General features: G+C 36.5%; 1 protein-coding gene across 2 annotated transcripts in view; it reads left to right on the top strand.

Annotated features, from left to right (window-relative positions):
* vps50 (VPS50 EARP/GARPII complex subunit) overlaps positions 1 to 26,832 on the top strand; it is a 178,781-nt gene that overhangs the window by 37,467 nt on the left and 114,482 nt on the right. For both annotated transcript variants that reach the window (XM_073821661.1, XM_073821662.1), the window contains exons 10-12: positions 6,859 to 6,901; positions 7,810 to 7,908; positions 16,807 to 16,947. In XM_073821661.1, the coding sequence (XP_073677762.1) occupies positions 6,859 to 6,901; positions 7,810 to 7,908; positions 16,807 to 16,947 (283 nt within the window). The remainder of the gene's footprint in view (positions 1 to 6,858; positions 6,902 to 7,809; positions 7,909 to 16,806; positions 16,948 to 26,832) is intronic.

The raw sequence follows: 26,832 nt of genomic DNA on the forward strand, positions 1-26,832 counted from the left end.
GGCTTGGCTTACTGGGATTTTAACACGGTGGCAGTGATGTATTCTACAGGATGTAGCAGCTATGTGTTTTGTCATGTTGTTTTTTCCACCTTGCCTTATGCTTCTTTTAGGCAATTAGTCTCCAACAAAACAGTGAGGTAGGTGAAATCTGCTGTCGGCAGGAAGTGTGACGTCAGCCTCGGCATTACTCACGAGTCAGGTTGAATGGTTCTTGAAATTTGGTCAGAGGTGTGTAGGGTGTAATTTTCACCCTAATTTGTGAACATCTCCTTAGTATCATGGGCTGGGATGCTTTATAAATGCAGCACTAGCTGTAATACATGTGTCAGTCTTCGACGCACATTCACAAGAGTACCATAATGCGTCACAAATTGACACACGTAGCTTCGTAAAATTACAGTTGAGCCACTGATGTCACATGGACTATTTTAACAATTTCCTTGCTACCTTTCTAGGCCTTAAATGTGTCAGTTGCATAGCTGTCTATGCAGGGTCAGACAGCTCTCGGATTTCATCAAAAACGTCTAAATTTGTGTTGCGAAGATGATTGAAAATCTATCAAAATTTTCATTTTTGTGTGAACTATCCCTTTAAAAACTGATAACAGATTTCAGGTGCTGTATAGATTTAACTGCAAACCATCATCTCTCCACTTGAACTTTGTTGCAGGTTGTGTCCCTTGACTTTAATAAGGCTGTGTGCATCTGGATTGAGCCACTGCCAGTTGAACCACTAAAACTTTCCTTTTGACTGCAAATTCATCCACCTGTTTTACAATTCAGCACACTCTTTCCGGAGAGTGGAGTGCTATTCAAAAGCCACAACCCTTGTTAATAAAAGCATGTTTGATGGAATCTCACGATTTTTATAGTGATAGCGCTGTGGTTTGCTCATTTCGATCCCTGCAGGGAAGAGTGATAAGATGTATAATTGAATGCATTGAGATTCTAAGCTGTGAGGCGTTTGTGCGGCAGGTATTGATGTCATTGTGGGAGAATGCTGCTTGAATCTGAGCACGGGAGTTTCAGCAGGGACGTACTCCGTGTCGGACTTTAGGGAGTCGACCAATACCTGCGGTCAATATCACGGAGTGAAGTGTCACTTGGTTATGTCCTTGCTTCCAAAGGGAAACTTTATTTCTTGTCTTTGAGATTGAAATTTGTAAGATTTTATTATAGTCAGATTTCAGATCTCTGTCTTTCTGTGCCTTTTTAAATGCAAACGTTTTTTAACACACCTACAGAGAATGAGAATTGACAGGGATGCCATAAAGAAGCATACCCACCGATTTGTGAAGCAATTGCAAAGTGAGTCATACTGTCTGTAGGGAGACTGTCAAAAGCTGGATTGCTGTTGGTGTGCTTGTCAAAGTGCCTGCTAACTGACCTTCAAATATTCAAAACAGGTTTTTCTGGAGGTTTTTTTTTTTTTTAATCCACATGCATCACTCTTATCTGAATCTTGGGAGTGGAAAATGTAAAGGTGTCTCATATTTTGAATCGTTTTTATGGTACACTTACAGTACATTGCCTTCGAATGCTTGGGATAAGGCTGTTTTTTTCAAGAAGTTAATCATTTTATTTAGCAAGGCTGCATTAATGTAATCGAAAGTGTGACAGTAAAGATTTTTAAGTGACAAAAAGTGTATATATCAAATTAATGCTGTTCTTTTGAACTTTTTATTCATCAACAAAGAATTGGAATGTTAAAATGTACACTACCAGTCAAAAGTTTTTGAACAGTAAGATTTCTGTTGTTTTTTTAAGAAATCTCTTCTGCTTTCCAAGCCTGCATTTATTTGATCCAAAGTACAGTAAAAACAATAATATTGTGAAATATTTTTTACTATTTAAAATAGCTGTTTTCTATTTGAATATATTTTAAAATGTAATTTATTCCTGTGATCAAAGCTACATTTTCAGCATCATTACTCCTTCAGAAATCATTCTAATATGCTGATTTGCTGTTCAAGAACATTTTTTTTTCATTATTATTAATATTTAAAAACAGTATTTTTCCAGGATTCATTGATAAATAGGAAGTTTAAATTAATTAGTGATGATAAAAATATATAATGTTACAAAAGATTTCTATTTCAGAGAAATACTGTTCTTCTAACCTTTCTGTTCATTAAAGAAAATCTACTCAGCTGTTTTTCAACATAATAATAATTATGTTGCAGCAAATCAGAATATTAGAATGATTTCTGAAGGATCATGTGACTGGCGTAATGATGCTAAAAATGCTTTGAAATCACAGGAATAAATTACATTTTAAAATAAATTTTCAAATAGCAAACCTTTTATATTTTAAAAAGCAAAAATATTTCAAAATGTTATTTTTTTTTTTCTGTACTTCGGATCAAATAAATGCAGGCTTGGTGAGCAGAAAAGACATCTTTTAAAAAAAATCTTTGACTGGTGTTTCCAGCATTGATAATAAGTTTCTTAAGCACCAAATCAGTATATAATTGATCATTACAGGAATTACATTTTAAAAATATATTTAAAAAAATAAAGCTTTTTAAAATTTTAATAATTTTGACTAAGTAAATGCAGCCTTGGTGAGCATTTTTTTTAATGTTAAAAAAAGTAGATAAATACAAATTAATGAGCCCAACATTTTGAACAGTAGTGTATACTGTTTCTTTTAATATATTTATTTTTTATCTGCCACCAAAACAACTATTTTTCAGAACTGAATACTCTGTTTTGCTTTTATAAAATGGCAAATTCATATATTTAAAAAAACAGTTTTGTTTTGGCATTTAGTGTAGTTTTTAATCACTCTATCATTGCAGCAAATCTGGGTCAAGTTCTGATGGTCCACTTGACTTTTTAAATGAATAGATATTCATCTAATGCTAGAAAGTTGCAGAAGTTCAGAACCAGTTGGTGTTTTTGAATGGGAAGTTTTAGCTTATGATAGTTACACTGTCTCTCTAGTATGTCAAACTCCCATCTCAAAGGATCAAGGGAAATTTGGTTTCCCATGATATGTCAAATTTAAAATCAAAGCAGATGTCTGTCAATTGCTTCCTTGGCATGAACTCTGTGCTGTTGCAACATGAAGAAATTGTGATTCACATGTTGCTTCATCCCAAAAACATTTAGTTTGCAGACTTTCAGGGATACACCTGTTTTGGATTTTGAGGACATCTTCGAGACTTTTTCAAGTAATTGCTTTTCCTGCAGCTAGTTGTAGTCTATATATCAGTGCTTATTCTACCAATAATGGATACTTGAGTTGTCTGCTCGCTCAGGTGCAAGAAAGCGGAGTTAATTGGAGAGAGACATAAGCTGCAAAAGTGCCCAGCGGTATGGTTTTACAGCCCAGCACACTCAACTTTTAAAAACACTGTGCACAAATCCAACTACATCCTTTAATTTAATCACATCTAACACCATTGGCCCCATGCTATTAGCAAAGGATTTATGTTCCGATACTGAAATGGGGGGGGGGAGTCTTGGTCTTTTCTTTCTGCGCTTTCTTGCCTAATGGCATGATAATGATAAGAGACTGTTTGAATGGAAATGTTTTTATTGTGCAACGGATCCTGTCGTGAAAGCTCATTAAAATGTGATTTTGCGTGGGCTTCCCGAAGGAAACGGTGAGGCACAGTGGTGACGAGCTGCGAGTCGGAAGTAATTGATCAGCTCAATGTGATGCTGGGTTTCCTCTAAGGGCCCTGTAGAAAAAGGGGGGACCCACATTGAGTCAAAGCCCACTGTGATGGATTGGAGCAGACTAAAGGACGTCTGCATCTTCCCATCAGCCTTTGCAAGAACTCGTCCAGGACACCAGCACTCAAAATCATTTGTCTGAAGGAATCAGCTTTTTCCTGAAAAGGTCACATCCTCTCCTGCTGTTTTTTTTTTTTTTTTTTACAACAAAATAGAAGGTTGCATATTAAAACACCTCCTGTTTTTGCACACCAGCCGGGCTCCTCGTGACAAGAATCATGCACTGTGGCAAAATTAGAGCATTTGTAGGAACTGTTTTCTGAAACGCCTCTTTTTGCATCCAATGCCTTCCAAAGGAAGGAAAAAGGGAAGGATGAGGAAAAGGAAGAAGCAGTTTAATTAAAGTTTTATGCATTCCGTCTAATCTTTCAAAAACACTGGCCCACAGGGGCCAGGCAATCCCTCATGTCTAGCTGAGTTAGCTTGTAAAATGAAATACAGTTGTTCTTAATTGTCAGATCATGATTATGCGTGGCCACCGGCAAAGTTGCTGCTAGTATCATGTTGCTCCAAGTCTCAGCTGATTCCTTATAGCAGCCCCTAAGGTTTGCTTTATTAGAGACTAATGGGATCAGATGGGTCAGACATTTTTTTTTTTTTAAGTTTTGTTACAGCTTTAGTATTTTACTGGCAGTGCCTTAAAGGAATAAATTTAGAGATGCAGCTTGCTCATTGCATTTGAAGCACTACTATTACAGCCATCAAAACAGCACTTTTGTTACAAAATTCACTGTAACATTTCAACATTTGCTGTCAGACTTAAAATCTTCCTCTGTGGGTGACATTATTATATAATACACAAGGTAAGTGTTTCGGACAGATTAATGAGACCAAGTACAGCCTGTTAGATTTACCCAAAATGATTTGCAGTTGAACTCAAAAGTTTACATACACCTTGTAGAACCTGCAAAATGTTAATTATTTTACCAAAATAAGAGGGATCATGCAAAATGCATGTTATTTTTTATTTAGTACTGACCTGAATAAGATTGAATTAGTGATAGTTGTTCATGAGTCCCTGAACAGTTAAACTGCCCGGTGTTCTTCAGAAAATTGAGGTCCCACAAATTCTTTGGTTTTTCAGCATTTTTGTGTATTTGAACCCACAATGACTGGAAATTAAAAAATCGAATTCTTCTGGGAAACATGTAAGTATCTTCTGTCACTTCTGACATACTAAATGAAAAAATATATTTAGGCAAAATAAGAAACTGTACACATCTTTATTCTGTTCAAAAGTTTACACCCCCAGCTCTTAATTTATCGTGTTTCCTTTTGAAGCATCTGTGAGCATTTGAACCTTCTGCAATAGTTGCATATGAGTCCCTCAGTTGTCCTCAGTGTGAAAAGATGAATCTCAAATCATACAGTCATTGTTGGAAAGAGTTCAAATACACAAAAAATGCTGAAATTTGTGGGACCTGAAAGATTTTTCTGAAGATCAGTGGACAGTTTAGGACAAAGAAGGGACTCATGAACAAAACAAAAACAAAACCCAGCTGTGGATCATTCAGGTAAGAACACAGTATAAAGAATCAAGTGTATGTCAACTTTTGAATGGGGTCATTTTTATAAAAATTCAACTATTATTTTCTCTTGTGGACTATATGTAAATGTCTTTTATGTGAAATATCTTGTTCTGGTTTGGTATTAAATAAAAAATATGGATTTTGTATGATTTTGGTAAAATAATTAACATTTTGCAGGTTCTGCAAGGTGTATGTAAACTTTCGACTTCAATTATGTATATCTCATATTTGACCACAAATTCCAGAATAACTGGGCAAGGTAAGCAGTCTTACCTCGGCTTGTTCATGAGCACCGAGTGGTGCATTAATAGACATTATCTTTATTAACAAGCTGCATATTTGAAGTCTAAACAAGTACATTCTTGCCTAAAATGCTTAAAATTACATTGCGTGACAAAAACAGTATTATTTATAAAAATGATAGTGGATTTGGGTGTCCACCACGACACTCGTTGAAACGGTTGGAGTTACGATATCACTAGAATGTCGCAACCAGATTCAAGGACCAGAAAAAACTGTTGTTTTATTTCCTATATGTGACCCTGGACCACAAAACCAGTCTTAAGTCGCTGGGGTATATTTGTAGCAATAGCCAAAAATACATTGTATGGGTCAAAATTATTGATTTTTCTTTTATGTCAAAAATCATTAGGAAATTAAGTAAAGATCGTGTTACATTAAGATTTTTTGTAAAATTCCTACTGTAAACCTATCAAAATGTAATTTTTGATTAGTAATATGCATTGTTAAGAACTTAATTTGGACAACTTTAAAGGTGATTTTCTCAGTATTTTGATTTTTTTGCACCCTTAGATTCCAGATTTTCAAATAGATGTATCTCGGCCAAATATTGTTCTATCCTAACAAACTATACATCAATAGAAAGCTTATTTATTGAGCTTTCATATGATGTTAATATCTCAGTTTTGTAAAATTTAACCTTATGACTGGTTTTGTGGTCCAGGGTCACATATACATTATTCATTGTACTATGGTAACATCTGCTTCACAACCAATTTTAAAATTCAGAGCGATTGCCATTAGAGCCGAAATGCGACAACCATACACGAATGTTGGAGATAGTGAAAAAGCGGCTTTACAGTTGGGCTCCACACGTTTGTTTAGTGTGTGATTGACATGACCGCAAATCAGCCTTATTATTCATGACTTTCGTAAGACGGACTAGGCTTTTTTTTTTTTCTCCCTCATTGAGAAAAACCCACTGACTAGGTGAGCACACCCCTCTCGACACTAACAACACACATCAGTCTTGTTCCAGCTGCATAAGATAAGCAAGAAGCCACGCTTGGTAAAAATACATCCCTGTTTTTCAAATGTCAGTGCCTGTTTTTCTTCCACAGAAATGCCACCATCTGTGAGGCTGGTTTTGTGTTGTTTAGTGCTCTCTCACTCCGACAGCCCATTTCTCTGAGAATGCTAGCTGTTTTTCTTTTTACCTCAAAAAATGTTTTTGGTGGTTTGTGTTACTCTGCAAACAGAATACAATAGTACTTGTGCTTCACAATGAACCAACATTTCTGTTGTTTAGCACTCTCGTTCACCATCCTTGTTTCTTTTTTCCTCAGTGAGTTGAATTCCAAACTGCAAGACACTCTGGAGCAAATCGAGGTATGTGACTTTAATATTTTTGTTTTTGTCCTTAGGCAAAAATTTAGTATGGTGACCTTCTTCATTGAATCAGACATTCAATCTCAGATCACCCGATTCCCTTCAGAAATGCTCACACACCCTTGACAGATTTAACAACAGCAGTTGCCCTGATGTAGTGCATCAACATTATATGAATTAAACAGATCGGAAGGAACACTTGACCATGCGTTTGTATGTCTAACAGTGGCGCCCAGGGTGTCAGTCTGCCAGTATTTGGTCTCTCAGGCCCTGAGGCAGATGGACTGTGTTTTATTAAATAAATTGCTGTCTTTCAGGACTTGGTAGCTTCGTTCAAGCTTATAGCACCACAAAACAGTCATAGCCACACACACAGTTTCCCATGTCTTGCAGGGATTTCTGTGTGAAAAAATGTATTCGGATGGCGTCCAGCCTTGCATACAACTCCTTTACTCATTGTCTTGCTCTTTTTTCCTTATTCTTTCATGTTTCTCTTTTAATATCTGTATCTCACTCTTTCTTTTTTTCTTTCCTTTCCTCCCCGTCTTTTTATCTCGCTCTCTGTCTCATCACGCGCATTAGCGAATAGAGCGGCGCCTGTGCCAACGCAGAGCGCTGCTACCAAAATTACAATGATTCATGCCACTTTTCTATTTCTGTAGCGGCGCACGTCCCAACTCATTAAGAATGTGAATGCTTATCTTTGAGCTCAAAATGAAGTTGTGCGTTCAGTATCATCAGTGATTTAAACCATTGATTATTATGGCCCTCATTCATTTGTGGTAATTGTACATTTTAGCAGCATAAAATGAGGCTTCTAAGTTCTGTTCTACTTTCCATATGTACATTTAAATTATGCTATTGAAATTCCTTTGCTGATTTTGCCGATTTCATGCTCGTCTCTGCAGGAACAGCTAGATGTGGCGCTGTCCAAAACCTGCAAGCACTTTGATGTTTCTCACTACACCAAAGTTCAACTGGCATATAAGCTGCTGGGCAAGACACAGGTGAGTCATCGCTGCTAGAGCTGTCACGACCTTGACATTTTGGCTGATGATGAATTGTCATTCAAATAACTGATTAAAATTTTTTCCTGTTTGCCTTGTTACACAGTGTAAGCTTAATACACTTACACCTCAGTGGTGTTCTGAAATGAGGAGGAAAAGTCTTCAAAATTTAATAAATTCATGTCCCAATGACATACACTATCAGAAAAAGAAGAAAATATATACAGTGGGTACGGAAAGTATTCAGACCCCCTTAAATGTTTCACTCTTTGTTATATTGCAGCCATTTGCTGAAATCATTAAAGTTCATTTTTTTCCTCATTAATGTACACACAGCACCCCATATTGACAGAAAAACACAGAATTGTTGACATTTTTGCAGATTTATTAATAAAGATAAACTGAAATATCACATGGTCCTAAGTACAGACCCTTTGCTCAGTATTTAGTAGAAGCACCCTTTTGATCTAATACAGCCAGTCTTTTTGGGAAAGATGCAACAAGTTTTTCCCACCTGGATTTGGGGATCCTTTGCCATTCCTCCTTGCAGATCCTCTCCAGTTCTGTTAGGTTGGATGGTAAACTTTGGTGGACAGACATTTTTAGGTCTCTCCAGAGATGCTCAATTGGGTTTAAGTCAGGGCTCTGGCTGGGCCATTCAAGAACAGTCACGGAGTTGTTGTGAAGCCACTCCTTCGTTCTTTTAGCTGTGCTTAGGGTCATGGTCTTGTTGGAAGGTAAACCTTCGGCCCAGTCTGAGGTCCTGAGCACTCTGGAGAAGGTTTTCATCTAGGATATCCCTGTACTTGGCCGCATTCATCTTTCCCTCAATTGCAACCAGTCGTCCTGTCCCTGCAGCTGAAAAACACCCCCACAGCATGATGCTGCCACCACCACGCTTCATTGTTGGGACTGTATTGGACAGGTGATGAGCAGTGCCTGGTTTTCTCCACACATACCGTTTAGAATTAAGGCTAAAAAGTTCTATCTTGCTCTCATCAGACCAGAGAATCTTATTTCTCACCATCTTGGAGTCCTTCAGGTGTTTTTTAGCAAACTCCATGCAGGCTTTCATATGTCTTGCACTGAGGAGAGGCTTCCGTCGGGTCACTCTGCCATAAAGCCCCGACTGGTGGAGGGCTGCAGTGATGGTTGACTTTCTACAACTTTCTCCCATCTCCCGACTGCATCTCTGGAGCTCAGCCACAGTGATCTTTGGGTTCTTCTTTACCTCTCTCACCAAGGCTCTTCTCCCCCGATAGCTCAGTTTGGCCGGACGGCCAGCTCTAGGAAGGGTTCTGGTCGTCCCAAACGTCTTCCATTTAAGGATTATGGAGGCAAATTTTTTCGTAACCTTGTCCAGATCTGTTCCTTGCCACAATTCTGTCTCTGAGCTTTTCAGGCAGTTCCTTCGACCTCATGATTCTCATTTGCTCTGACATGCACTGTGAGCTGTAAGGTCTTATATAGACAGGTGTGTGGCTTTCCTAATCAAGTCCAATCAGTATAATCAAACAAATGAAGCTGTAGAACCATCTCAAGGATGATCAGAAGAAATGGACAGCACCTGAGTTAATTATATGAGTGTCACAGCAAAGGGTCTGAATACTTAGGACCATGTGATATTTCAGTTTTTCTTTTTTAATAAATCTGCAAAAATGTCAACAATTCTGTGTTTTTCTGTCAATATGGGGTGCTGTGTGTACATTAATGAGGGAAAAAAATGAACTTAAATGATTTCAGCAAATGGCTGCAATATAACAAAGAGTGAAACATTTAAGGGGGTCTGAATACTTTCCGTACCTACTGTGTGTGTGTGTGTGTATATATATATATATATATATATATATATATATATATATATATTATATTATATTATATTATATTATATTTTTAACAATGATATAAAATTTATTTATTAAACCCAAGTATGAATCTCATCAAGTTAGTGTTATTAACCATTTTAAATTTATTATAAAATAATAACTCAAGGCAGTAACAATTTAAACAATATATTTTATGACAAAAACGTACCTGTGGGAACTTTTTCGCAAGACACGAAATGCATATCAATAAGTATATCACTGCAGTTTCCAAAGGAAATGAACACTAGAGGCGGTAAAATAGCGAGCGCTTGTAATTGTTTTCATACACAGTTCTGGTAAAAGCTCCATATGTTTCACTTTCCAGACGTAACAGTTTTGCTCGGTAGCTCGGTCGGCACGGAATTGGACTTAGGATGCAGAATCCTTGGGTATGAATCCAGTGAAAAAACATGACTCAAAATGAAAGATCTGAAAGAAGTGAAATTGAAAAGCAAATGGACAATGTTGTGTTTTTACGCCACATACGCTTTTTTTCATACTATGGGTTAGGTTTAGGTGTAGTGCAGATGCTAGGTTTTTTAAAAACGTCACAGAGCATTAGAGTTATAGTGCCACTCAACTGACATTTCAAGTCAGAACTGCGGTAACACAACCAACGTCACATAAAACGTACCATAAGTACATTCATCTGTTTAAGGGAAAAAACGAATACTCTTTTAGTGCCACTCAGTGGACAATTCACATTGAACATGTCACAAAATGAACATGGCAAGTACGTATTTCGCATCAGTTCCCAGGTCATCATGAGGAAAAAAGGAAGGAAAGGAAAGGACGTGATGTGTGGCCAAGTATGGTGACCCATATTTGGAATTTGTGCTCTACATTTAACCTATCCAAGTGCACACACACAGTAGTGAACACACAAACCCAGAGCAGTAGACAGCCAATGCTGAGGCACCCATGGAGCAGTTTGGAGTTCGGTGCCTTGCTCAAGGGTCTTACCTCATTCATGGTATTGAGGGTGGAGAGAGCGCTGCTTATTCACTCCACCAACGACAATCCTTCCCGGACCTGAGACTCGAACCCACAACATTCAGATTACAAGTTCGACTCTCTAACTATTAGTCCAGAGTTATAGCACCACTCAATGGACATTTCAAGTCAAAACTGCAGTGACACGTACAAAACCAACATCACATAAAATGTACCATATGTCTGTTCACTCAGTTCAAGAACCTAACTCTCTTTTAGCACCACTCAGTGGACATTTCACATTGAATATGTCACGAAATGTACATGGTGGTATGTATTTTGCGTCTTGCGAAAAAGTTCCCACAGGTACGTTTTCGTCATGAGATCAGGTTGGTTAACTTTGATCTATTTTTGAATTTTTCGGGTCATCAGTTATCAAAGCTTGTCGAATATTGGTCACAGACACTGAGATTTACTTTAAATTTCACCAATCTGATAACTCACTAAAAACTCCAACAGATCATGTTTTCAGGTCATTTTAAGTCTTATTTTGATTTAGCAAAGTAGTAATATCTAAGTGTGTGAGTTGTTTACTTACTTTTTTTAAAATAGTCTTCCCGTTAACGTCATTATACTTTTCATTCAGAGTAATTCACAAACGTGGAACGCACATGTACGCAAGAGGCAGGATTTATTGTGTGAACCAATCACTGCTGAACATACTCAGTCATATCAATCAAATAGCTTTGGAGGCGTTGCCTCCTCTCATGTGACTTTCCCCCATTCATTCTCAATTACCCCCCACGAAACCCACTGCACTCTTTAGGGCCTCTGTTAAAACTCAGTGGGCTCAGGGGAGGCAAGAGATGCGCCGACTCCTGCTGTAAATTTATCTGCTGGTGTCACTGTTGGACAATGTTTTTAGAAAAAAAAAATGATTCATACACTTTTAGGGTAGAGAGAGGAAACGCCCCTTGTACACCTTGTGAAGAAGTCATTTATTCACCCCAGAGTGCTTCAGAGACATTTGAACATTGTTTATTTATTTCAAGTGCTTTTCATGGCATTTCTGTATTTATTCTGTATTTGAATTGCAAGTGTACAATAATGACAGTTATCACAAATATTCACCTAGATAAAATCATAGACGTAGTCATCACAGCTTATTGTGTTTCTTGACTCTGTTTTCCCTCTCTGTGCCACTTTTCTCTTTTTTTCTTCCCAAAATGTGAAGATGATTCATACCTGGCATAGGATTTGCCAGAAGGAAAGTGCACTCTGTTGTATTCCACTTTTCTTTTCCAGAAGAAAGCAAAGCTGTGATTGAAAGCAGAATCCGGGGAAAATATCTCATTGTTAGTTTTATTATAAGCCGACTCCTACCCCTTCCCCATCCCCTTAAAAATGTTCTTCAGGTAGAAATCTCCCGCTTTTGTTGCTCTGCCATTGATCTCAGGATTAAAGATCTACTTTTTCCCCTAGTATTAGACACGCGTGGTTGCATGTGTTTGTGAGATGACTGGATAATAAGGAGTGGGACAAACAGTTAGAAAATAAATAAAACATTGTTCAGATTGAGATCTCCAAGCATCAGCTCACAGCACTCAAGGTTATAGCTCTGTCAGACACCTGAAATTTAAGGTGTGTATTTGTACAGTAGTTGATGTGATTGTTTTAATGATGGTTAGGGATAGTTTCTCCAAGGAGATGTTTCACAGATGTACTTTGTGATTTAATTCTCATCTGCATTGAAAATGTCACACAGCCTCAGAAAACAATTTATGGAGCAAATCACCTACTGTTTTTCAGCTAACTCAGATCCTCAGAGAATATATCCCGTCTGGATATAAATATCTGGGATTGGGGTCTATTATCTTTTCACAATGTTTCTCCTCATTTCTTTTGACCTTGAAAAGTGTAGCGAAAGCATTTCTTATGAATTTAGACCTTTTTGCCAGCGTTCTGGATAAAATAACAATTGGTGGTTCAAATATTGCTGGCATCTCATCAATTGTTAAAAAAAATGGTAGTGTGATCATAGACTGCTCAGAACGACGAATTTTCTGACAACTGCAATGGAATTGTTACCATTAAAATTTATTAACTGTATAAATAGTGCTATCATGACATTATTTATGTAATTAATATGGAGGTCTTTTTTATATTAAATTCTTGTTTACTGTCAATTTAGTGACTTTGGAAAATGACTCTTATCCAAATAGTGTGTTCTTTGTGTCTGTGAGCATTTCTTTTTGTCCGCAATTGTCCGCAGCCCTACTGTGTATAAGTATGCAAGTGTGTGCGTCCTGAGATGTCCCTTAACTCATCTGAAAGAGCCTTCCTTGTGTCACTTTGATCACTAAAGCCTCTCGGGTTGATGGCAGCTGCGCTGTGTTTATTCATTCATATGTTCGCTCGATCACGCTCTCTCTCTCACACACGCACACGCACACACACGCACACACACACACGCACACACCTCTAAGAACTTAATTTATTTGCCGTCTGCAGTCCAGACTATGGCAGTTTCATCAGTGGTTACTGAGCGAGGGTGTTTAAGCCGATCAACCCGTAATTACTGTAGGACCAACTCCAAGATGTGTGATTCATGCGTAACCCTTGAAACAGATTCTGATTTTAAGAGTCGGCTCTCTGGAGACCCCCCTGAGAGGGTCATTCCCTGGCTGAGGAGATTATTAGGTGATTCAGGACACTTAACTGGAATGCATGATCAAATCCATGCAGGGAATAGTTCTGAAAAACAAGCTTTTGAGAACAGTACCACAGCAACAAGTACTTGATCAAATCAATACAAATTTGTAATGAAAATAATTAACTTGGTATTGAATTTTATGTGGTTGCTGACAGATTCAGGTGCTTTGAAAGATTGCTTATACGGTTTAAAGTATTTGAGAGGTTTCGTCAGTAAATAACTTGACTCTTTAGTCTGATTAATTCAAAGTCATTTAAGTATTTCCATTTTGCAGAAGAGTTTGTCCTAACCATGAGTTGTAATTAAATTTTAAATGTGCCAAAATGCTTGCACACGTCAACCAAATGAAAGCAAGTGCAATCATTTTGACTGAAAAATTAATTTTAATTAAATATCCATTGATGGATTTTGCAGGTTTTGATGTAGAAATGTAGATTTCACACATTATCTAATCACAGCCAAACATTCTTATTAAAAAAAGTTCCTTAAACAAAGTTAAAATACAGTTCAAAAGTTTACATATACCTTGCAGAATCTGCAAAATGTGTTAATTATTTTACCAAAATAAGAGGGAATATAAAAAAAAATGCATGTTATTTTTTATTTAGTACTGACCTGAATAAGATATTTCTCATAAAATGCATTAACATATAGTCCACAAGAGAAAATAGTAGTTCATTTTATAAGAAAAAGTTAAAAAATGTACATACACTTAATACACTTAAAAACAGTCAACTGCCTGCCTCTCTTTAGAAAAATCCTTCAGGCCCCATAAATTCTTTGTTTTTTCAGCATTTCTGTGTATTTGAACTCTATCAAACAATGACTGTATGCTTTTGAGATCTTTTCACACTGAGGACAACTGAGGGACTCATATACAACTATTACAGAGGGTTCAAACACTCACTGATGCACCAGAAGGAAAAACGATGCATTAAGAGCCGAGGGTGTAAACTTTTGAACGGAATGAAGATGTGTACATTTTTCTTATTTTGCCTAAGTATCTTTTTTTTTTCATTTAGTACTGCCCTTCAGAAGCTACAGAAGATACTTACAAGTTCCCCAGGAGACCAAATATGTAAAATTTACCCTGATCTTCAAATTCAAAAAGTTTTCAAAAAGTCTTAATGCATTGTTTTTTTTATTCTGGAGCATCAGTGAGTGTTTGAACCTTCTGTAATAGTTGCATACGAGTCCCTTGGTTGTCCTTAGTGTAAAAAAAAAACAAAAAACAAAAAACAGTTGTAGATCTTCCAGGTAACAACACAGTATTGAAAAAAAAGCATGCATTTCATATGATCCCTCTTATTTTGGTAAAATAATTAGCATTTTGCAGATTCTGCAAGGTGTATGTAAGCTTTTGTCTGCACTTGTCAGTGCTGATTTTTACTCTCATTTGGTGCTTGGCGAGTTTTAATTTTGGGCCTTGGCTTAGATACTAAGTGCGTCCCTCATGTTGTCAAGAACAATCCATTCTTTCGAATGCTTATGTTTGGAAATGCATAATTTTGCAGTTTGTTGACAATTTCATGATTCATTTGGGTCATACTTCTCAGGTCAGATAATACAGAACTTTATACAGATATAAAAAAAAAAATCCCTGAAGACAAAAATGTTAAAGGGACAGTTCGCCCAAAAATGAAATCATTAATTGCTCACTCTTATGTCATTCAAAACCCATAAGACCTTTGTTTGTCTTGGAAACACAATTTAAGATTAAGAGCTCTCTGACCAGCCATAGACAGCAAGCATTTATAATTAAGATAATACATTAAAATAAATCAAGCAGCAAAACAAGTTTTGTACAGCTAAAAATAGTGAACGCGGATGAGACCGGAAGCCAGACCCATAAAATTTACAAATGGCCATGCCTATTCTTACAGGAAGAAAAAGGTGGATAGGCTGAATCCTTCCAACTTTCTTCCTCTTTTGTATAACTTGGTGTATGCACTTTTTTTCTGCAGTAGCACTCTATGGCCTTTGCCATTATTTCAAAGACGTCACTGATGGATATTTCGTCATGTATCTGATCAAGATGTTCTATCATGCTTTTAGCTAGATATTTCCTGACCGTCTAGCTTCAAAGTTTAAAATGAATCAAACGCAAACCTTGTTTCAGTTTCTACGTCATTCGTTAAAACTGTTGTTTGTGTCTCCAAAGAGGTGCTGTTCTTTCAGGCTCTATTCCATGAACTCAGCAATTAGCCTAATGACTGCACATCTAATTCTCCATCTTTTCATCTTCTCTATTTTTTTTGTTTTTAAATCTAATGGACGTAATTGCTCGTTTTCCTCAGCACAATTAATTTTTTCGTCAAATTTGTCTTTTAGATATGCTATTACGGTTTGATGTTTTTAGGTTTATTTTTTTTAAATCTTTTCTCTCGCAGAACAAATGCAGAAAAAGTCAATGACTCTGTCAGCTCCATCATTTTTATTTAAATACATTTGAATATTTTGAAATATTGCTGCTTTTGAACACTCTGACCTGCAGATAAATATCCTGATAGCCATTTTGATTGATTTACTTCAGCCATAGATGAGGGAGGGATACGCTCATGGCTGAAGAAAGAAGGAAAGCAGTGAAAGCGAGAGGGAAGAAGCGTAATTAAGTTGTAGCAAAGCTGTTTCTTTTCCTATTGGGACAATACTGAGCTTCAGTATGTAATTCAGTAATGATTCATCTCCTGAGAGACTGTGAGCCAAGGCCCACTGTTACTCAGAAGTTTTACCTTCAAACAGATCTCCTTTGGCATGGAAAGTACATTATCTTGTAATTTTCTTATAGTTTCCATTAAAAATATCTGAGCATCCATAGAACAAAGTGCACTTATAAGACTTCAGAGAGTTGCCTTGTATTGTATTATTCTTTTCCATAATGTGACCCTGGACCACAAAACCAGTCATAAGGGTAAATGTTTTGAAATTGAGATTTATACATAATTTGAAAGCTGAATAAATAACCTTTGTTAGGATAGGACAATATTTCGCTGGGGTAAAACGATTTGAAAATCTGGAATCTGAGTGTGCAAAAAAAAAAAAAAAAAAAAAAAATCACCTCTAAAGTTGTCTAAATGAAGTACTTAGCAATGCATATTACTAATCAAACAATAAGTCTTAATATATTTATAGTAGGAAATTAACAAAATATCTTCATGGAACATGATCTTTACTTAATAGCCTTATGATTTTTGGGATAAAAGAAAAATCTATTATTTTGACCCATACAATGTATTTTTGACTATTGCTACAACTGTAACCAAAAAAAAAAGATTACAAAAGAAATCAGGCTGTTTAAAAGCCATTTAATAGTTTTTTAATAGAAAACTGTGTCTACAGACCATCCAATGTTACTCTTTCATTCCTGTTTTTCCTCTTTCTCCCCAGACGGCTATGGATCAGCTGCACATGCACTTCACCCAGGCCATTCACAACACTGTCTTCCAGGTGGTGCTGGGATACGTAGAGCTGTGTGCCGGGAACGCCGACACCAAGTTCCAGAAGATGCAGTACAAGGACCTTTGCACGGTATGCCTGTTCTTCATCCATTTTCCCATACGTCCTGTTTGTGAACATCTGAAAATATCAAAAAAACACAAAGGTCACTTCCAAAAGTCACTGTTAGCCAAAATTCTTCGCTTGAGCATGAAATCATTCATTGATTTCATTTGCATTGTGCTCTAGACAGGCGTAAAATAGGTTACATTCCTGCCTTTGGAAATGACGTATATTTGTCTAGCTGTAGCGAACTGAGCAGGCCAGGCGATCACATTCATGAGCAAGTCATGAAGCAATTAATTTGAGTTAACAGAAAAATGTGGAGTCTCTGGCAAGCCCCTTAGCTGCTCACCATAAAATGCAGTCTCACTACGTCTTCAGCCTGGATACTAAAATTCTCATTTGCATTTGTGCAGAAGCACTGAACCTTTCGATCACAAACAAGATTGCAGTCATCTTTTCTGGGTCATTTCATTACCATATGATATTGCAAGTGGGAGATTATATAATTGATAAATAATATTGAACTCCTCCAGTAGATGGAGCACTACCGATAATGGTTATTTAATTTTTCTTTGACTCCCAGTAACTATTCTTATATTAAACTGAAAGATTATAGCTATTGATTTATGTAAAATTGTATTTTCTTTTCTTTATTATTATAATGGGTCAATGACAGAACAGTCTTTAAATCTGAATGGAATAAAGTCTAAATGTATTACATTATTCAAGAGTAACTTTAAAAATGCAATTTATTCTCGAATAAACCCATTTTATGATGGAAATCTATTTCAGCAGTCATTGCTACAGTCACAAGACGTCAGAAGTCATGTTAATATGCTGATTTGGTGCTCAGGTATTATTACTATAGGTACTTACTACAGGTAATTACTATTATTAATGCTGTATTAGTTTTTTTGTGTGGAAAAGAACAGCATTTATATGAAATAGAAAGCTTTTGTAACTTCTATTTAGCTTTTGTAATCAATTTAGTGCTTCCTTTCTGAATAGAAGTATTATTATCTTTTTTAAAAAACTACATAAAAATATTACAGACCCCAAACTAGAACCTGAAAGATTCTCTTTTCTTTATCATGGACATTTGTGACCCTGGACCACAAAACTAGTCATAAGGGTCAATTTTTTAAAATTTCTATTGATGTAAGATTTGTTATGATAGGACAATATTTGTCCGAGATGCATCTATTTGAAAAACTGGAATCTGAGGGTGCAAAAAAATCAAAATACTGAGAAAATGGCCTTTAAAGATGTGCAGATGACTGTAGAATGCATATTACTAATAAAATATTACCTAATATGCCAAATAATTACCTTTTATGCCAAAGAAAATCTAAAATTTTTTTTGCATAAAACAAAATTAGATAATTTTGACCTATACAATGTATTTTTGGCTATTGCTACAAATATACCTGTGCTACTTAAGACTGGTTTGGTGGTTTTTGTGGTTGTTGACCCATTAACAGGTTTTTGCTATTCAATTTATGTAATATTGATTTTTTTTCTCACCCCATTTTTCTTGTTTGTTTAACATTTTTTCTACTTGCTTTCAAATCATTTTAAGAGTAATAGCTCTGGTTTTGGTTCTCTATAATTAACATGCATATCGTTTTCCAAGTCTAGAGTTGAAGTGTGTGGAGTCTTTCTACAACTCACTATTGGCACAGAGCTCAAATAGTTGGCGTAGGCTTAGCTGCACCTGGCTGTACTATATTTGAGTGTCAAGAGGGAATATTGTTATCTGCTGATCTGAGGTAAAACATAGCCCTTATGTTCAAGTTCAGCTGGTACGATTAACAGATGTTTGCACAGAACTGAATGCGCTTAGACATTAATGCCAAGTAAGAGAAGGGTTTAAAAAGGAAGCTTTGTTTTGCCCCTTATGAGTGTTTAGACACTACTGTTCCAAATTAGGGGTCACTAAGCTTTTTAAGGAATTATTTGTTTATTCAGCAATGATCCTTTTCAGGGCACCTATTTTACAAGATGTAATATAAGTCTCAGGTGTCCACAGGTGTATCTGTGAAGTTTTCGCTCGAAATACCCCACAGATCATTTATTATATAATTTTGAAAATACCTATTTTGAGTAGAAGCAGAAACACGCTGTTTTCGTGCATGACTCTTTAAATGCAAATGAGCTTCTGCTCCCCACCCACTTTTCAGAATAGGGCTTTGTCTTTACAGCTCGTATCTCAGATACTCTGTTAAAAACATCTGTTTGATTTTGATTTATCATGAAATCATGCATTGTAAAGCCATATCAGTTCAAACTGCTGATATGTTTTTTTGAGCGCACACATCTGTAACAAGTGCACAGAAAGGGTCTGTAACAAGGCATGTGAGTACTAAACTAAGTTCTCTTTCATGTCTTATTGCGCTTAAACTGTCAAATACACACAAGTTTATGTTAAAAACACACACAAGTTATTAAAACGCAGTCGGTTATGTCTGTGAAGGTAAACAGCTTGGAAAGAAATTGCAAAAACAAGATGGCGGCAGATTAAGGGGCGGTAATATTATAATAAGATCCCCTTCCTACATCACTAGGGGAGCGAAATCTGAGCGGTTAGTTTTTTCACATGCTTGCAGAGAACGGCTTACCAAAACAAAGTTACTAGGTTGTCCTTTTTCACGTTTTCTGGGTTGGTAGAGGCACTGGGGACCTGATTATAATGCTTTAAACATTGAAAAAGTCAGATTTTTGTGATATGTTTTTTTACTTGCTTTCTGTGTCCACAAAAAATAGAAGTAGTACAACAGTTTTCAACTTTGATCATAATTTTTCATGAGCAGCAATTCAGCATATTAGAATGATTTCTGAAGCATCATGTGACAATGAAGACTGGAGTAATGGCTGCTGAAAATGTATCTTATAAGCGGCAAACTGACAGATCTTTCTGTAATGTGATCACTTGTGTGGGCCATATACATATTTTAGCACTGAGAAATTTAGCAACATCCCTTTAACACTCAGACACGGGTTGTCGGTGCCCGAGGTGTTGGCTCAGCTGATAAAATCTTTTGATTTTCCTTCTCTGAGACGTTGCTTTGAAACATATGCTAAAAGCGACACCAGTATTTTCTCAATCAGATGCAGTGTTGTTCATTTCAGTTTCTATTCTGCATACAGTGAACCTTTGAACCCCCGAAGAGGAAAGAAAATGAATCCTGTATTTGGGTTTTGCCCCTAGATTTGATCTTTCTTCTCATCTCACAGCAAGGCAAATATTGCAGATGAATTAGTCTTGAGCACCGTGGACAATGCGTCATCCTTCCGGCTCTTGAACTCTCCTGAGCACCTAGTCGTCCTAAAGTAAACACGACGAGAGGTATGCTAATGACAATCACTTCAGTCCTGAACTTTGAACCACAGCGTGGGAATTAAAATGCAGCGTAACTGGAATGCTCCAAAGGTCACATCATAATGCAGAGCACTACATGAATTTTACATGAAACTATCATTACTTCAGAGATCTCCTGCGCTCTCTGTACTCAGCTTTGGGCAATAAGTGAGAGAGATGAACAAAAGCAAGGAAGGCACTGTTTGTGAACATCAACAAAGGTAAAACGAGTGTAAAAAAATTGTGCAAGTTACATCATAGCTGAGTGTCGGTGTTATTTACCATCAGTGTAGTTGAATGAATCGCTCACACTCATATTTTGGAGAGCTCTCAATGGGGCCTAGTGGTTATTGACCTTGCAACTGAACATGAGCACTTATGAGAGTGTGCCAATCACATCAGCTTCTCTTTAGCTCCCACTCCACACCTAACTCTACTGTCCATCTCTGCAAAAGGTTATTCTCGTGTATTTCAGGCCGTTATGCTTTGACACAATTTGACAGATGTCAAACGAATGAAAAACAGAGGCGCACTGTAGCTTAATCCTTTCATCAAGTCTGTTTTCGCTTCATGTTTCAAAGCCAAGCATGCACTTCGTTCAGGTCGATCAGCTCCGGATCCGGTGTCTTCTGCATCTCAGAACGGCTCAGTTCACAGTGAATGCACTGAACTTGTTTATTGCATGTGCTGTGAACGACGACAAGTTACGCTTTATTTTCACGGCAGATGATTACAGCATTTCACTAGATTTGTAATGAGACGCATTTTTGTAAGCTTCACTGAAGCTGAAATTTTCCTTCAAAATTAAAGCTCTCCTGTTTTTGTCAAAATAAAAGCTAAAAAGTGTGGTATGAATTGCTGACAGCTACCGGTTTAATTTTACAATATATGGCTATTACTGTCATTGTTAGTATTATCATTATTATTATATTCTAATGTCATTTAGACTGAGACGGTATATCACAAATAAAAAGAGGGTTGAGTCTCCTATTAAAGTTCAGGTACAAGTCAATTCACTGACTTTTTCTGAAGTTTTCTTAGTGAAGAACATAGGTTGGAGCTCTTAAGTTTGAACTCTCAAAGTGGTGCATTAAATAGAATAATTTAACTTTAAAATGTACAACATTTTAATTTTTTCCATTCATTATGATCTTTTTTAAAATTATTGCAAAAAAAAAATATTAGCGGACTTCATATCACGATATTATTGTGTTTTTTGTTCATGACACAACAAGATTTTATAAGTCAAAATCACATAATCTGACACAGTGACTGTCGTAACCAACAAAAATTTTGTGTTGTCTCAACCAAGAACCATAATAGTAATTTATTTGAATCTAACTACTTTGTTGGTGCTGTATGATTTTGATCCACTAGAGAAAAAAAAAACAAGCTTGCAAAGTCATAGTAATTTGTACGGCAATCTGGAATGAAAAACAGAATGGTATGACTATAGATTTGTGAAATTATGCAACATAAAAATAACAAAAACAGCAGGCAGACAGACTGAATGAAAATGCAAATTCACTCTCTGACAGCAGGTGGCGCTTCTGAAACAGCAGTGATATGGAGTTTGCTGCACTTATAAATACTTGTGCTTATAATGTGCTTATAAATAAAACTAAAATACAGTTTTGATTCATAGGCGGTCGACTGGTGCATCTCTAGAACCCAAAACTTTCCCACACTGCTGATTTAAAGGAATAGTTAATCTAAAAATGAAAATTCTGTCATAAATTGCTCAACCTCATGTCATTCCAAATTAAGATATTTTTGATGAAATCCAAGGACTTTCTGACCCTCCATAGACAACAAGGGTCCATCCACGTTCAAGGTCCAGAAAAGTACCAAGAACATCAACAAAATAGTCTGTAATAACCGTAATTTTACGAAGCTACAAGAATAACGATGTTAGTCAACAATTCTTCTCCTCTGCGTCACCCAAGCACTTTGTTTTCATACAGAAGAATGTGTACTCTATAATATGGCGATAGGGTGACGCAGAGAAGAATTGTTGAATAAAGTCGTTATTTTAGTTTTTTTTGTGCACAAATTGTATACTCATAGCTTCATAAAATTATGGTTGAATCATTGATGTCACATGGACTATTTTGTTGATGTTCTTGGTGCCTTTCTGGACCTTGAACGTAGAAAGACCCTTGTTGTCTATGGAGGGTTAGTACACTCTTGGATTTCATCAGAAATTAATTAATTTGTGTTCCGAGGATGAACAAATGTCTTAACGGGTTAGGAACAACATGAGGGTGGGTAATTCATGACAGAATTTTCTATTTTGGGTGAACTAACTCTTAAAAAAAAAAAGCAAGCAGGCAGTTCTTCAAGCCCTTGCATGCCATCTGAGGTCGCCGTTCTAGTTTTGGCTTGGTGAGTAGATCTTGTCTTCTTCTGCTCTTTTCTGTTGTGACGGTTAGCGTAGCGTTGCATATTAGAGGTCGACCGATGTATCGGTTTTGCCGATTAATCGGCACCGATAGTTGATTGGCGGAACTATCAGTTATCGCCAAAAATCCTTGCCGATAGTTTTTCCGGGTTGCGTTCTTTGCTGAAGCGGCTCACACTCCGCTGTCATAGTAGGAGAGGTTAAGTCGACACCAATGCTTAATGTCAGGATTGTTAAATATATTTGCATTGGTTTATTTCAAGCTGGTCATATTGTTAGCCAGCAAAGTTGCAGATTTAAAGACATGACCTGAGAAAGCAAACTGTTCATTTAGCCAACAGAAATCCTGCTGCGCCACAGCGCGCCATTCATAGTTTTACATTTCATCATATCTGTCCCAAATCTTTGTTAATATTCATAAAGACTTGACCCTGGCCTGGAAGATTGAGTATTGTGCATTTAAGCTAAACATTTGTATTTCTGTAGCTGTAATAAAGTCTGCATGCTTCATATAGAGCTATAATTTATGTTTGAGCCTTTTCTTCAGGCTGCGGAAGCATAGTAGTTACGCACTTTATTTCACAATGACAGTTTTCCATGTTCTTATTTGATTTTAATAACTGATCAACAAAAATATGTATTAAAAATTAAGATAAAAATGATACAAAACGAAATTCGTTTAAGAAGGGATTTTCCACAAATAAAATCGTACGAAGTGGTCAAAAAATTGTGTCTTAACCTTTAATTCTCCCGGTGTATTGCCGTCCAATTCATACCGCGTCCTTTATGACATTTACAAATTACTTTATGACATTTACAAATTAAAAACTTCTTTCGTAATAAACAGATGGAATTGAAACAAAACACAAACAAATAATATTTAAACAATGTAAAACAGAAAAAAAAAATCTTAAATGGCTACAACAATATAGATCACTCTTTCTCTTTTCTTTTGATCTCTTTTTTAAACTAATATTTGCCGCTTTTTTGATCATTCTTTAAGTAAACATTTGCCCGTTTGGTGATTAAATAAACTGTTTTAGACTTCCCCTTGAACTACACGCGACGCGTCCTGTGTGTGTGTGTGTGTGTGTGTGTGTGTGTGTGTGATACCTGTGAGTTGTCCGCGCAGCGCTGCACTTTTTCCCGGTTTCATTAAGGGTGGGTGAAAAATGGATTCGCAATTCTCTCTTCAATGAGCTTGTGTTTTCCCCCGCATATGGCATGTGTGCGGGCTAGAGACGCGGCGGACTTCATTGCACAGAATTTGCACTATGAGACACTCTCGCATTTCTTGTTTGGAATGCAGTACTTTTAGATGCACTAAACTCGCGCACTGACAGACTTTCACTTTCGCTTTGTGTTTGTTTCGTCCTAAAAAGCTTGATTGTGGATGCAGTTAAATGCACTTGCATTTTCGAATACTTTTATACGAAACTGATGTAAAGAACACACCGTCAGTTATGTTTTCAGAGCAGGACAAAACATCTGATATATCGAAATAGATCTGTGCATTCATTTAAGCCTGTTTAAGAAATAAAGTAAGTTTAGCACGAAATAAATTTCATATAAACTGTAATTAAATTGAATCTTAATTTTAAGGTGGAGGTACTGACATACAGAGATTCCAAATATAAACAAAAAGCATTCAAACTGCAATTTTACATATTGTTAAAATGTAAAGATTCCCACCCCTTTACAATGAGCCCATTTGTCAACTAAATTTGATGAAAGCTGTAGAATAGAAGTGTTGTTCCTTGTTAGAGTGTGTTAATTTCAACATTTACTTATATATTGTAAAATTTTGAAGTTTATTTTGTTTTGTTAACATTAATGAATTTGAAATAACTTTAATGATCAATATATATATTAATTTACAAAGTATGGTTTAGTACTTTTTTAAAAATAGTAGAGCACTATTTTAGTTGCCTTTCAGTATCCATTTTCAAAAACTATCGGTTAATTAATCGGTATCGGCAAGTGTGGTCCAACCTAGCTATCGGTATCGGTAAAAACCAATATCCGTCGACCTCTATTGCATATGACTGACTGTATTCGTCGCCTGACTGCATAAACCGAGCCGCGACGTCTGTACCGTGACAGTTTGAGATGAATACATTTACCGTTATACCCCAAGGCAAACATTTCAGTTTCGTAATGTAAAGTATGTAGAAATTCATGTTTTTTGGTATAAACAACTTATTTAATAAAAAGAACCATACTTGTAGACATCACATGATTGAAATCATATGGCAGTGCTTGTACTGCATGTTTTTGATTCGATAAAAAGTACTTGCTTTTGTTCAATAATCAGACTGTGCTGTTTCTGATTTAATAAAATGAACCAGTTCATAGGAGTCATTTATTTAAAAATCAGACTACGCTGTTGGTGATGTCTGATTTTGATTGAGTAGTCCATGTGGTCTGGAATTTCGCTTCAGGACTGAAGTTTTCCCCATGCAGATTTTCAAGTTGGTCACGCAATGGATCTTTTTTTTTGTCTGCATAGTTTTACTAAAAATCTTTAAAAAATAATCAGCACACAAGCACATTGTTTGCACTATACCAGTCATGCTTTATGTATTTACACTGTATTTTTTGTATTTTGTATTTGTATTTTTGCTTCTCTCTTCCCACCCCTAGTTATATTAATAGCTTTAGAAATGATCTTCTGTCTTGCCTTTCTTATTCAGTGCTATCAAGCTGTCATATTCTGAACTGTCAGCCTCCTGAATAGTAAATATGTGCAAACTGCTATCTGTGGCATCTTTGATGATGCCATATTTTGAGAGCTGACTCTTGTGCAAGGACTGCATGTGGAGTTTTGTCAGTGGAAGTTCTAAACGTGGGAACGTTTGATTTTTTCTGTTCATTAAGATGGCAGGGGAGCTACATTGATGTAGCTAATAAGGAAGGCCGCACATACAGCAGTTTTCAGATGCTTTGAGGATGAGACTTGATGTGAAGTAGGCCTTTTTGAGCCCAGTATAATCTAAAGGATGAATGAAGGTTACAAACGTCAGGAAAAGCTGGACATTATTGGTTAGAGGCGTGAAGTGTCCTGCTGAACTAAGAAATGCATTGTGTTGTTTTTTGTCTGTATGTGAATATTGACTACATACTAATGCAGCAGGTTGAATGTTTCCCCATAAGGTCCCCCAAAGGTGCAGTGTTAGAATTAAAGCTCAGGTAAGGGCGTTTATAGAAATTGACTTGCATTTCACTGAACCCTCGTGAAGAATCCGGTCAGCACAGGTTTTTTTCACAGCCGTTTTTACTCTCTGGAGGGTGTCAGAGATCAGCGTTTGTGTAGAAAGTGCCTCATTGACTTCTGACTCTTAGTGAGGCAGTTGCAGTTTGAGCAGAGAGATTTCCAGAGCTGATTTTAGGTCTGTCCTGAGCTATTTTCTAAGCGCCAATCCTGCACCAGACTAATTACTCACCCTTTGTTTCATAATCATGTGGGAAGATGAACCATCATTACTGCATTAATCGGATGAATATGTCTTTGTGTATGTGATTCATCCAACCCAGGCTTGTTCACTGAGAAAAAAAATAATGGTGTAGAGACACTTCTCACTTAGAAATTGCGAGTAAGTTTTAACTTTAAGAAACGCCAAGTAACACATTAAATTAAACATGACATTTTGAAGTAGAAAATCTGAAACTGTATTATATTTTTTTACAATGTTAAAAATGTATGACTCAATTCAACCAACATCTTTTGTTAAACATCAAATTATTAAAAATAATGACATTTTCATGCAGTTCTGTGCACAGTACTGTGTTATATTAATTATTTTAATTTATGTTAATTTATTTAGTAATATGTAAATGTGCCAATATGTAATAAATTCCTTATTCGTTTTGTAAGGGTAGTGCATGTGACTTGTGAAACAGTTGTGCGTGTACAGAGCGCTGACGGTAGTTCTGTCGGAGAGGTTAAAGTTTAATTTCGATTTCATTCTCTGCTATCTTCAGGGAGCGGTAAATGTGCGTGCTTGAATGTAAATGAATGTATCTTTCTATACCCGTCATATTGCGATAATGCTACCTCTGTATGTCTGATCTTTGTCATCAGTTCATGTTGTAGTTCAGTTCATATAGAATGTGGAGAAGCCATGTGCGTGTAATTCACGTGCATGTTTAGCGC

This window comes from Garra rufa, chromosome 17 (genome assembly GCF_049309525.1).
Source record: "Garra rufa chromosome 17, GarRuf1.0, whole genome shotgun sequence".
Taxonomy (NCBI): domain Eukaryota; kingdom Metazoa; phylum Chordata; class Actinopteri; order Cypriniformes; family Cyprinidae; genus Garra; species Garra rufa.